The sequence below is a fragment of the Pimephales promelas genome, chromosome 8 (assembly GCF_988280905.1).
Source record: "Pimephales promelas chromosome 8, fPimPro1.hap1.1, whole genome shotgun sequence".
Taxonomy (NCBI): domain Eukaryota; kingdom Metazoa; phylum Chordata; class Actinopteri; order Cypriniformes; family Leuciscidae; genus Pimephales; species Pimephales promelas.
In genome coordinates, this window is record NC_142776.1 from 1,200,280 (window position 1) to 1,212,859 (window position 12,580).

Genomic DNA, 12,580 nt, shown 5'->3' on the forward strand with positions numbered 1-12,580 from the left:
CTTTTTTGGCATGAAGAGTTCTGGATAAAAAAATAATAATAATAAATTAAATTAATGAAATACTTAATTCCCATCATATCCCAGAGTCGATTAGTCCTATTTACAGCAGAATGTTGTGATGAGTAATGCTCACAAACCCAACTCAACACACACAAACCGGCTGACCCTATCATCATCGGTGAGGAAACTTTAATCATCAAAATAGACAATTCTTTTATTTTTATTTTTTATGAAACATGTTTATTGTAAATGATTTATGGGTGCACATCATTATTGTTTTAATAATCTTGAATCAGAATAACTTCTTCCAGCATGGGCGGGGCTATAACCTGTCACTCACATGAGATCAGCCAATAGCAAACCACAACCATCCAATCAATTCCCCACAGACACAATCAAGCCCCGCCCACATGTGTTCCTACTCCTGATGTGTTTCACTCGATATAATACTGCAGGAAAGAGTGACCCTGACTGTAATATTAATCTACATGCATCGTCATCACATGAATTGATTAATGTCAAAACCGTCTCATTAATTAGATAATAAAGCATCTATGTAATGTTAAAGAAAACACTGACAATAGAGCACTATAATAAATACAATTTCATATATTTTATTCCTGCACAGAACAACCTCTGAACACAAACACATGTGATAGTAAGCTAGTGGAAAACAAATCAGAGATTTGACGGTGACCAAAGAAAAAACAATCAATAAATAATTCATTAATAAATATGATGTCACAAACAAAACAAAAAACAGTGAACAATCAAGGGTCATGTACAGCACGAAACCAAACAGCTCGAGGTGAAATCAGTCCGTTCACAATCACAGGCCCTGAGATTCAGTTTGGGTCGCATGCACACACACACACACACACACGTTCATCTCTCAGAGAAGCTCGGATCTGCAGTAATGAAAGTCCTACCAGCCCTTCAGCTTCAGGACGTCTCCACACTTCTGACACTGCGAGCTGTTCGCCTCCTTCTTGGGGATGTTCCAGCACTGCTGACAGCGCACACGATACTTCTTATATCTGCAAAAACCAAAAAGTGTGAGAAACAAATCAGCCCTTATTTAGAAAAATACTTACTACTCATCAAAACGAACAGGTCAATAGGCTTTCATGTAATGCTTTATTTTACAGTGTCACACACTTACTCTAGTGATCACTATAAATGATGTATAATCCAAACCCTTACCCTATAATATGTGCATGTACTTAATTAACATTATTCAGAACACTTTATTTTAATGTCTCATACTAAGTACTGAGTAATAATAAGTAACTACATGTACTTACTTGTTTAGGGTTATTTGCATGTAATTATGCATAATTTACTGTTATTTTACGGTAAATAGACGTAACGAGGACACCTTAAAATAAAGTGTAACCAACTTTAGACATGCAAAATTACACATTGACATGAATCGGCTTCCACGAGTCATTTTTACCTCTGAACATTTGGGTGGTTTGGCCATAGAGGAAACATTTGACTCCCAAAAGAACCTTTCAGTGATCAGTGCTTAAAATAACATTTTTTTTTCTTAGAGTGAAGAATATTTTAATAATCTAAAGAACCTTTTTCCACTATAAAGAATATAGTGCGTGCGCGAGAGTTTCCTCACCGGATCCCACAGGCGTTACAGAGGGGCGTCCCGTCTTCAGCGTCTCTCCAGAGAGGAGTCTTCCTCGTACAGCACGACGCACACACCTTACTCCCTGAGGGACACACACACCAGAACAGCAAGCCGTGGCTCATTGAGCTGCTTTGAAACACTGTGCTGTAAAAAGACCTATTTAAATAAAGGAGACTTGACATCTTGCAACAAGTTTGATTAGTATGGGTATTAGAGGTCCAGTTGCACCGTAAACCAGCTCAATCTCTTCCACCTCAGATAGGGGTATTTTTTTTTACTCTTAACTGTTTTTATTTATATTGATTGATACATTTTATTTTCGACACTGTAATTTATTTTTATTATTATGATTTTGTTTTGTTTTTTTATTCTAAACTGTTTTAATTATTCTGACTTCTTTGGATTATTTTAATTTCTTCCATGTAAAGCACTTTGAATTGCCACTGTGTATGAAATGTGCTATATAAATAAACTTGCCTTGCCTAATCTGTGTGTGTGTGTGTGTGTGTGTGTGTGTGTGTGTGGGACCCTCTGGTGGATGTGTCTGGTACTGACAGACTAATCTGTGTGTGTGTGTGTGGTACTGACTGGACTGGCAGGAGTCGCTCTCCTCTTCGGAGCTGCTCCTCTGGCCGGTGTGTAGAGATCGGCAGCGGCTGCTCCGGCTCCGTCTCAAGCGTCTGATCTCCTCGCTGGGCAGAGGACAACACAACATCACGCTCAGCTTACAGAAACACTATTATGGGGTTAGGGATCAGGGGCGGAGATGGGTAGGAATAGGGGTGGGGTTAGGGATCAGGAGTGGAGATGGGTAGGATTAGGGGTGGGGTTAGGGATCAGGGGGTGGAGATGGGTAGGATTAGGGGTGGGGTTAGGGATCAGGGGGTGGAGATGGGTAGGATTAGGGGTGGGGTTTGGGATCAGGGGGTGGAGATGGGTAGGATTAGGGGTGGGGTTAGGGATCAGGGGGCGGAGATGGGTAGGATTAGGGATCAGGGGGTGGAGATGGGTAGGATTAGGGGTGGGGTTAGGGATCAGGAGTGGAGATGGGTAGGATTAGGGGTGGGGTTAGGGATCAGGGGGTGGAGATGGGTAGGATTAGGGGTGGGGTTTGGGATCAGGGGGTGGAGATGGGTAGGATTAGGGGTGGGGTTAGGGATCAGGGGGCGGAGATGGGTAGGATTAGGGATCAGGGGGTGGAGATGGGTAGGATTAGGGGTGGGGTTAGGAACCAGGGGGCGGAGATGGGTAGGATTAGGGGTGGGGTTAGGGATCAGTGGGTGGAGATGGGTAGGATTAGGGGTGGGGTTTGTGATCAGGGGGCAGAGATGGGTATATGTAAGGTATATGTAAGGTGGGATGCGTTGGATCTGGATCTCCCCCTGGATTTCGTGTTCTGCAGCGAGGACCATCTCATAATAAGGTCCCATAAGCCGGAAGCGGAGGGGAGGGACTTAGGCTCTTTATTAACACTTTGTCAGAACCTCTAGGAAATGACATCTTATTTTGTTTAGTAGTCTATTCAGAATCGTGATCTCGATTTTTAACAAAAAATTGTGATTCTCGATTTCCCCAGAATGGTGCAGCTCACCTGTAGTTGGAGGTGATGATGAGTCTGCTCTGATCCGTGTCGATGTCCAGCTCGGGACACATGCTGAACGTGACGCCCTGCACATCCGGGTCCTGCGGGTCGGGGCTGCGGGCGGGTCGAGGCTGTTTCCTCCGCGTGCGTCTGTGGGCGTCCCATGATGCCGTCTGAACCTCCTGCGTGCCGTGAATCTCTTTATCCGGAGCCGGGAGATTATTGTTGAGGTCAAAAGAAGAGGCGTTCAGAGGGAGCCATCCACTCTCAGCATCAGACACTAAACAGGAAGTGAAGTCAAGAGGAGAATCACTTCCTGTGAACCGGACAACAGATTCTCCCGGATCCGAAAAGCCCTCGTCTCTGGACTCGACATCCATGTTTTCCGTCAAACACTTCTCACTGACGTCACTCATGCTAGTCTTTATAAGCTCAGCGAGATCTTCGCCGCTTTTAGTTTCCTCCACATGCGTCGCGGGCTCGGAGCTGTAGACTGAGAAACACGCGTTGCTGCCGGCGGACACAGCCGGACACTCGGGAGGTTTGGACTCTATAACGGCGTCTGACGGGTCGAGATCCACCGGGCCTTCGGACTGCAGGAGCCGCTCGCACTGCTGGTTGATCAGACGCATCACTTCCCATGCGCTGCTGCCGTCAGACTCGCGCACTATAGAGAAAGAGCCCATGAACTCGGAGTCCCCTAGTGGAAGGAGAGGGTAACACTTTATAATGAGGTCCATTAGCTAATTAAGGGATATTTATGGAAGCTTGTTTCCACCACAGAATGAAAAATAAAAAAGTTAATTGCAACTTTTTATCTCACAATTCGGACTTTATTTCTTAGAATTGCGAGATATAAAGTCAGAATTGCGAGATATAAAGTTAGAATTGCGAGATATAAAGTCCGAATTGTGTGATATAAATTTGCAATTGTGTGTTATAAAGTCAGAATTACGAGACATAAGGTCAGAATTGCATGATTATAAAGTCGCAATTGCATGTTAAAAAGTCAGAATTGCGAGATATAAAGTAATAATAGCTAGATATAAAGTCGCAATGGCGTGTTATAAAGAAATGCGAGATATAAAGTCAAAATTGTGAGATTTAAACTATTCTGAGGGGGGGGGGGGGAGTTGTTTTTTTCTTAGAATTGGCCTTATAACTCGCAATTGCGAGTTTATATCTCACATTTCTGAGAAAAGATGTCAGAATTTCGACATATAAACTCGCAGTTATGTGTTATAAAGTCAGAATTGCGAGATGTAAACTCGCAATTGCGAGAAAAAGTCAGAATTGTGAGATAAAAAGTCGCACTGCTGTCTTTTTTTCTCAAAATTGCGACTTTATGTCTCGCAATTCTGACTTTATATCTCGCAATTCTGACTTCATAACACACAATTGCGACTTCATTTCTTACAATTCTGACTTCATATCTCGCAATTGTGAGATAAAAAGTCACAATTATTTTTTTTATTTTTTTATTCAGTGGCGGAAACAAGCTTCCATAGATAATGTATATCCAGCCGGTTGTTATAAACAATAAACCCCGACGGGTGATCAGGATCAGGGGCCCGTAGGTGTGTTTCAGTTTAGTTTGCGGCAACCCTGGGTTTAGGCACCATGAAAGCGGTATGGCTTTTAGCGTGTTCATCATAATAGTAACTCACGCTCCGCGGCTAACCTGGTCAGGTGACGCTCACGGTTCCAAACCGAACTTGGACCAATCAGCTGTGAGCAAAGTGTCACATGTCTGATGCGATAAAGTCCCTCCACCTGTTTCTACTCCAATTTAAATATAGAATATGTATAATAGAATTATAATTTTGTATGATTTAGATATGCAATTATTAATCAATTTTAGTTTATCAATTATTTTTACGCATAGTTGAAATGAATAAATATATTAAAATAATATAAATACGCTTTAGAATCAACACATTTAGCACTAAAATGACTACATGTGAGCTTAAATGTTCAATTCTCTCTATACCTTTATCAACTATAAACTAACTTCAACAAACTAACAATTTTTACTTGCACTGCACTGTAAAAAAAATCTTTTCGTGATTAGTAATCACAACATTTTTTCTTTTGTCAAATCAACTTAAATAATTTATTTAGTTCAGATAACATATCATTTTGAGTTTCTGAAGATTAAATCATTATCCTTCATTGTATTAACTCACTTTTTCCATTTCTTTGAAATTAAAATTAAGGCAACCAGGTTACTTACTTTTTTTAAGTTAAACCAGCAATATTTTTATACAGTGTGTAATAGCAAGACCTTTTCTTTTAGCTGTCCTTTAAATTCTTAATATTTTTCAATCTTGTAATATTCTTGCAGAAGAGAGAAGTGAATCGCGCTGCTTCATTATTTAACGAATTATTGCTTTAAGTCGTCAGCTAACAAAAATATATTTTTCTACTGTTATAAAAAAATGTTATATGTTATAAGCAAACATTCTTCCAGTAACATTATACATTGTTCATGGAATGTTTTATTTCTGACGTTTGAGTTTGTCGTTCGTCTAAAACAGTGTTGATAAAAATGCATTAAAAAATGTGTTTTTGTAGTTTATACAGAAAATAAAAAGTATCGTTTTCAAAAACTCGCACTTTGAAACCCAGTTTCAAAAGTTTGCATTTTCGGGCCCCCAAAACGCTGCTGTGGTGTAAATATTGTTTTGTTCACCGGGTTCTTTCGGGCCGGAGCTGGCGTCCGGACTCTCTCCCGAACTGCTGATCCCATCGCCCGCGGGCGGGTCGAGGTACGAGGCCTCCTGGAGCAGGAGGAGGATCGTGGACGGCGGGACCGGAGCATCTTCTGCAGGGTCACGGGGAGGTCGTGCGTGAGAGCTCATGACCCCTCATTGGCCGGCTGGAACACAGAGGGACGAAAACTGAGTCACAGGTATTTCTGAAGCTTTAAGATATGGAATATTAATGCACCCAAAAATGAAAAGGTTGTTCTGCTGAACACAAAAGACGATATTTTGAAGATGGACCCCATTGACTGGAAGTCATACAGGTTTGGAACAACTTGAGTGTGTGTAAATGACTGAATGAAGATACAATTATTTATTTTTGGTTGCAATATCCCTTTAAGCACAAATCAAATGTCTCTTCTGCTCAACAAAGATGTGTTTCTGTAAATAAAAATACAGTAATGTTGTTAAAATATTATTAGAATTCAAAACGGCTGTTTTCTATGTGAATATACAGTAAAGTGTAATTTATTCCTGTATTTTCAGCATCATTAGGCCTACTCCATGATCCTTCAGAAATCACTCTAATATGATGATCTGATAATCAAGACACATTTATGATTATTATCAGTGTTGACAACAGTTCATATTTCTGTGAAAACTAAGATACATTTTATTTCTCAGGATTTTTTTCTGAATAGAATGTTTAAACGAAAAGCATTTATTTGAAATAGAATCTTTTGTAACATAATACATGTCTTTACTGTCACTTATTATGATCAGTTTAATGTTTCCTTGCTGAATAAAACTATTAGTTTCTAATAAAAAAACAAAAACAAAAAACCTTTGAGACTTTTTCCCAGTCATCTAAACGTCAAAAAGTGTCCCAATAAACCTGAATTCACTATATTCCAGTTCTTATAGTAAAGATTATGGAGAAAATTCAAGACGTCAAAACACAGAAAACACTGTCATACAGAATTATCCATAAACTGGGTTATGTAATAGATATGATATATATTTGATAGACTCACTGTAATGGCACTCTTGAATAACGGGGTTTAATCAATCACATTCACATCTGAACTGATGCAAAACTGACAACAATAAAATATATTGGAAACTGAAGATAAATTCCCTCAGTTTAGTTCTGCACTCGAAGATTTCAGACACAGACTAAAATTAGTAAAAAAAAAACCGTCATAACTTACAATGTAACAGATCAGAGTTTCTCTCAGGAGTCGCTACAAAGTAACAGTGAAACTCCCGCGCACGGCGCGCGCTCACATTCCTCAGCAGTTTAACATGATTCAGCAACGCAAAATGTTCAGGTGGTGTGTGTGTGTGTGTGTGTGGGTACAAATGTAAACAAACTTACCGCTGTGACTCTGTATCAGAACTGAGAGGATCGGGATCATCCCGCTTGTAATTCCGACGGTCACGTGACGCGATGATGAGCAGGTGTTCCGGATCTCACCTGCCCTTATTTGCAAACATGCACCAAAAATTAACATTCCACCCATTTATTAATCTTAGTCAATGTTAATTTCAACATTATGCAAATCCAACGTTGTATTTGTTACCATTAGTTGTGAACTAACATGAACAAATATAAATAATACCACAAAAAATGTTTATTTGTTTGTTTTTTTAAAAAGTTCATGTAACATTTTAAAGTGAGTTTTCACTAAAGAACACTGTGTAAAGTGGATCTCGGATTCATTGTGAATAAGTTGATAAGGCTCCAAAACATATGTAATATGACACATAACTGTTTATTTCATACATCAAAAAATCAAGCATAATTTTTATTATTGTACAAAGCCTGAACAGATTTGTGGTTTCGTAAGGCTGATAAATAATTTCATCTGTGCGCACAATGACCTGAGCAGAGAAATGTGTGTGGTATTTGACAGGTGTGTGTGTGTGTGTGCTTATTTCTCTACACTTACACACATAAGAGTTGGAGCATGTTAATATTTATAAAAAAAAAACAGAGTTCATTTGTAATGTGGAACACTTCTGTATTCTTTGGTGAACCTCAAGAAACATGTCATAATTCACCCTGGAAAAAAATAAGTAATATTTTGCATGAATAAAATAACGCCTGTTTTTAAAATGTATTGCAAAGCTTTTAATTTATTCATTTTAAATTGCCTTTTTTACTTACACTACCATCAAAAGTTTGTAAAAAGTATTTGTATTTTCTACAAGGCTGTGTTCATTTAATCAAAAAAAAAAAAAAAAAAAGCAAAAATTGTGAAATATTATTCCAGTGTAAAACAGCTGTTTTCTATGTGAATATACAGTAAAGTGTAATTTATTCCTGTGATTTACAGCATCATTACTCCAGTCTTCAGTGTCACATGATCCTTCAGAAATCACTCTAATATGATAACTACTACTTGTTTTTTTTGCTACTTATTTTTGTGTAAACAGCCATGTAAACAGATTTTTTTTAAATAGACCCCACATCAACTTTTATTAACAAATGAATATTTTATTCATCAAGGATGCATTATTTTTTATCATAATTGACAAGTAAAGACATTTATAATGTTACAAAAGACTTCTATTCCAAATAAATGCTGTTAAAAAAATCTAACAGTTTCCATAAAAATATGAAGAAATATGAACTGTGTTCAACACTGATAATAACCAAAGTGTTTCTTGATCACCAGATCCTCATATTAGAGTGATTTCTGAAGGGTCATGTGACACTGAAGACTGGAGTAATGATGATAAATTCAGGAATAAATCACACACACACATCTGCTGATATACACTGTAGTAATATTTCACAGTATTTTTGAAGAAACATCTTTCACAAACGTTAAAAGTCTTCAAGACCCCACACTTGTGAACGGCAATGTGGATAACAATAAAATTTGGAAATAGTAATTAATTCCTGCAGTACAGTAAGCCATCGAGAGTCATGGGAAACATGAGCGTAATCATCATAAAACTGTCCCAATGGCAAAAAACAATCTTGAAATGGGCTAATTTTAATCATACAACAGAAACCGGTCTTGGGTGTTGAAGTGTTCGGTGTATCTAAGCCAAAAATATCCCATCTATAAAGTAAATCAGACTGAAGAATAATGAACACACACACCGAGTCCTTGTGTAACACCCGACGTCAGCAGAGCGCCAGCGTTCGACAGATTCTCCACACGGGCCGCTTACGAACAGCCTCGGTGTCGGTATCCCACAGTGCTTTGCGATCTGTACCCCTGGCCTCGCTGGACCTCTCCGTCGGGACCCGGCGCTCAGTGGGGTTTGGGCACGTGTCCGTCCACGTAGAAGTTCCTGGTGACCTTGGGCAGCGTGAGCTCGATGCCGTCCAGCTCCGGCGTGAGGACGATCTGGCAGCCGAGCCGCGAGTTCTCCTGCAGCAGCGGGGCCATGTCCAGCATATCGTCCTCCCTGAGGGGAACACACACACACACACACACACGACGCTCGTTACATGAGTGATGGTGTTACGCATTACGTAACGATTCTAAATCATGATTTTTGTGTTTGAAATAGAGAACATGATTCTCCCACGAGTCCAAATAGACATAAAAACAAAACACCCTGTAATATTACTAGAGGTTCTGACAAGATGTTGATCTCTGCAGTCTATTTTATAAAAATCAAATTAATTAGATTTTTTTTATTTTGTATTGAAAATTGGTTTGAATTAATGACTCACCCATAAAGACTTCACTGGATGAATCAGCGTTTTTTGAATCTCTTGAATGAATGATTCAATGACTCACTCATAAACAATTCACTTGTTTTATCACTGGATGAATCAGCATTTTTAAATTTATCTCTTGAATGAATGATTCAATGACTCACTCATAAACACTTGTTTAATTTCTGGATGAATCAGCTTTTTTAAACGAATCTCTTGAATGAATGATTTAATGACTCACTCAAAGACATCACTTGTTTTATCACTGGATGAATCGCGTTTTTTAAACGAATCTCTTGAATAAAAGATTCAATGACTCACTCAAAGACTTCACTTGACAAATACATTCATTTTTAACAGTCACTTGTCGCCACCTACTGGTGTAACGATACGTCAAGTTACTTTCAAAAGCTGATTTACTCAATTTTGATCGCTACAGTAGACGTCCGTGTTTATACGCAAACTATAAACTCATAAATCCAGTATTTCTGTGATTATTTGAATTATGTAATAGAGCCGAATAATTGTTATATAGGAAGAAGATTGCATTGGTGTTTGAATAGAGACTGCAATCTTTAACGATTAATCGTGCAGCTCTAGCATTAGGCGTTGTGTTTTACTTGCCTTTCATCAGGATCTGGAAGTTTATCGCAGTATTCGCTGTTCACGTACACGTGACACGTCGAGCAGGCCAGAGACGCTTCACAGGCGCCTGAGAACACACACAGTCAAACAATATCTTCATTATTATGAAACAAAATGGTACAAATAAAGTACAGCACATGCAAAACACATGAGTGACAAAAATAAAAATATTACTTTCTTCCCTCATGAATATATGATTGATCTGATGAATGAAAGCTGTATCATATACTTGGATATTTTTGAGCAATATCACACTCATAGCCATGAAAAATGGCTCTATAACTATATCACATGGGCTGCAGGTTTCAATTTGTGTGAAAATGGTTTTATCAATAAAATCAAACACTAATTTCACAAAAATTGTCTTTCAATAACTCACACACTTTTCAAGTACCTTCTCATAAATATGGGATGTATTGAATATAGGAATATGGGTTTTCAAGGGATTTCAAGCATCTTGTATGAACCCTGGAAGTTAACAAAAAAACTGAAACCAGTATTTAGTGTAAATATTGCATAATGGAAGATTCATAAGCAATTTAAAAGGATTTTAAACTATAAATAAAGTAGGGCTGTCAAACGATTAATCGCGTTTAATCGCATCCAAAATAAAAGTTTGTGTTTACATAATATATGTGGGTGCACTGTATATAATTATTTTATATATATATAAATAAATACACACACATGCTTGTATATATTTAAGAAATATTTTCATGTATATAGTGTGTATAGATTTATATAATTTAGATTATATATAAATATTTTATACATAAATAATATTTTTTTCTTAAATATACATGCATGTGTGTGTATTTATATATATATATACAAAATAATTATACACAGTGCACCAACATATATTATGTAAACACAAACTTTTATTTTGGATGCGATGAATCGCGATTAATCGTTTGACAGCCCTAAAATAAAGGCTTTTTAGATGACATGCGGCCAAAAGTCTATCACAAATGCAAACCAATGTCAAAATCAAACCTACGCTCTTGCATTTTATGAATATGATCCTCAAAGACACAGTGAAGGTGTCTGAACTCACCTTCCAGATCAATGCCGTGCTTGTGCGCCAGATACAGAACATTATCGCCAACCTTCGCCTTGACTGGAATCCTCTGCCCGGACCGGTCGATGTACACAACATTAACACTAGAGGAAAGGACCAAACACACACAGTCAGGCCAGCAACACAGGTCGAGAGTCTCGACACACAGCAGGGTCTGTAAACTCACACATGCTCGAGTGTGTCCTCCTCGGGTGAGCTGCTGGCTTCACTCTGACACACACCTGACGCACACAAACAAACACAGTTACGCAAACTCCGAGTACGCCATCAGCGGCTGAAGTGAGTGTGTGTGAAGGACGCACCGATGCTGGTCTGTAGGCGCCTGTTGGGAGCGGAGAACCTGTCGACAGCTCGTCCAACAACGGCTCCCGTACACATCTTTAACCGGTGAAGCGGGCAAATGCTGCAGTCCGGAGAAACTCGCACGAACCGCTGAGTGAAACTCACGCCCGCCCGGACCGCTGCGGACGCCGCCATGACACTGTTTTGATCACGTGACATGAGCTGGCCAATAGCAGACGAGGCGTGATGACGCGGGGTGATGAAGTTGCGATATTTTTTGGAAATACACAAATAAATAACTTATTCATTTATTTAATTGCAAATAAATAACTTATTTATTTATTTAATAAGTTATTTATATTTTATAAGTTAACTACATGTAACGTGCGTAACAAGGACACTGTAAAATAAAGTGTTACCAAAAAATTGTTCAGTAATTTATCAAACAATAGATCATCTTTTTATTTCTCTTTTGGGTTTTCTAAAGAATTAGCCTATTTGGTGTTTTATAGTCCTTTACTAGCTACTAATTCTGTTTAAATTATCTGCAGAATTATACATTTCGACTGATCATTTATTATTTAACATACATAGAAAAACATTTGACAAATCTTTCAATGCTTTTTGTAAATGTAACTGGGTTTCTTTGGTTTAGTGAGTCTCTTAAATAATTTCTAAATAATTCCTTTTATAAGATAATATTTTTTCACTCTCTTCTTTTCTTCATCTTCTCTGTGTACTTATCTTTTACTATAAATGTTGAGTTTTATGACAAATTGTTTCCGATGTTCCTCATTTAGGCCTAAGTCTATAAATCTCTTTAGATAAAAGCGTCTGTTAAAGAAATAAATTTAAATGTTAATAAAATGCTAATAAAATACATTAAAATATTTGCAATGCAATAAAATATTTTTTTTGTTTAACTTATTGATGTCTTTATTTAATTTTTAACATGAAATAC

General features: G+C 38.0%; 2 protein-coding genes across 3 annotated transcripts; both read right to left on the reverse strand.

Annotated features, from left to right (window-relative positions):
- Window positions 1-593: 593 nt before the first annotated feature.
- zglp1 (zinc finger GATA like protein 1) lies at window positions 594-7,400 on the reverse strand. Of its 2 annotated transcripts, none has more exons than XM_039656547.2 (6): window positions 7,308-7,400; window positions 5,917-6,102; window positions 3,234-3,924; window positions 2,231-2,334; window positions 1,631-1,724; window positions 594-1,037 (listed from the first exon to the last, which is right to left on the reverse strand). In XM_039656547.2, exons 2-6 carry the CDS (start codon window positions 6,083-6,085, stop codon window positions 926-928), a joined length of 1,170 nt encoding a protein of 389 aa, XP_039512481.2. In that variant the 5' UTR covers window positions 6,086-6,102; window positions 7,308-7,400; the 3' UTR covers window positions 594-925. The 2 variants fall into 2 exon arrangements, with proteins under 2 accessions (XP_039512481.2, XP_088989815.1); XM_089133689.1 differs by lacking the exon at window positions 7,308-7,400 and adding an exon at window positions 7,141-7,294.
- Window positions 7,401-8,973: 1,573 nt separating this feature from the next.
- On the reverse strand, window positions 8,974-11,845 carry fdx2 (ferredoxin 2). Its single transcript, XM_039656543.2, has 5 exons — window positions 11,640-11,845; window positions 11,504-11,558; window positions 11,314-11,420; window positions 10,236-10,323; window positions 8,974-9,355 (listed from the first exon to the last, which is right to left on the reverse strand). The coding sequence occupies exons 1-5, from the start codon at window positions 11,836-11,838 to the stop codon at window positions 9,199-9,201; spliced, it is 606 nt and encodes a 201-aa protein (XP_039512477.2). The 5' UTR covers window positions 11,839-11,845; the 3' UTR covers window positions 8,974-9,198.
- Between the last annotated feature and the right edge of the window lie 735 nt (window positions 11,846-12,580).

Excerpts from the sequence above, each read along its gene's own strand:
- zglp1 (XM_039656547.2), bottom strand. The coding sequence starts at position 6,085 with ATGAGCTCTCACGCACGACCTCCCCGTGACCCTGCAGAAGATGCTCCG. Across the intron at positions 3,925-5,916 it reads CTCCGGCCCGAAAGAACCCG|GGGACTCCGAGTTCATGGGC; the intron begins GTGAACAAAACA and ends TCCTTCCACTAG. Across the intron at positions 1,038-1,630 it reads TGTAACGCCTGTGGGATCCG|ATATAAGAAGTATCGTGTGC; the intron begins GTGAGGAAACTC and ends TGGTTTTTGCAG.
- fdx2 (XM_039656543.2), bottom strand. The coding sequence starts at position 11,838 with ATGTCACGTGATCAAAACAGTGTCATGGCGGCGTCCGCAGCGGTCCGG. Across the intron at positions 11,421-11,503 it reads GAGGACACACTCGAGCATGT|TGTTAATGTTGTGTACATCG; the intron begins GTGAGTTTACAG and ends CCTTTCCTCTAG. Across the intron at positions 10,324-11,313 it reads GCACGGCATTGATCTGGAAG|GCGCCTGTGAAGCGTCTCTG; the intron begins GTGAGTTCAGAC and ends GTGTGTTCTCAG.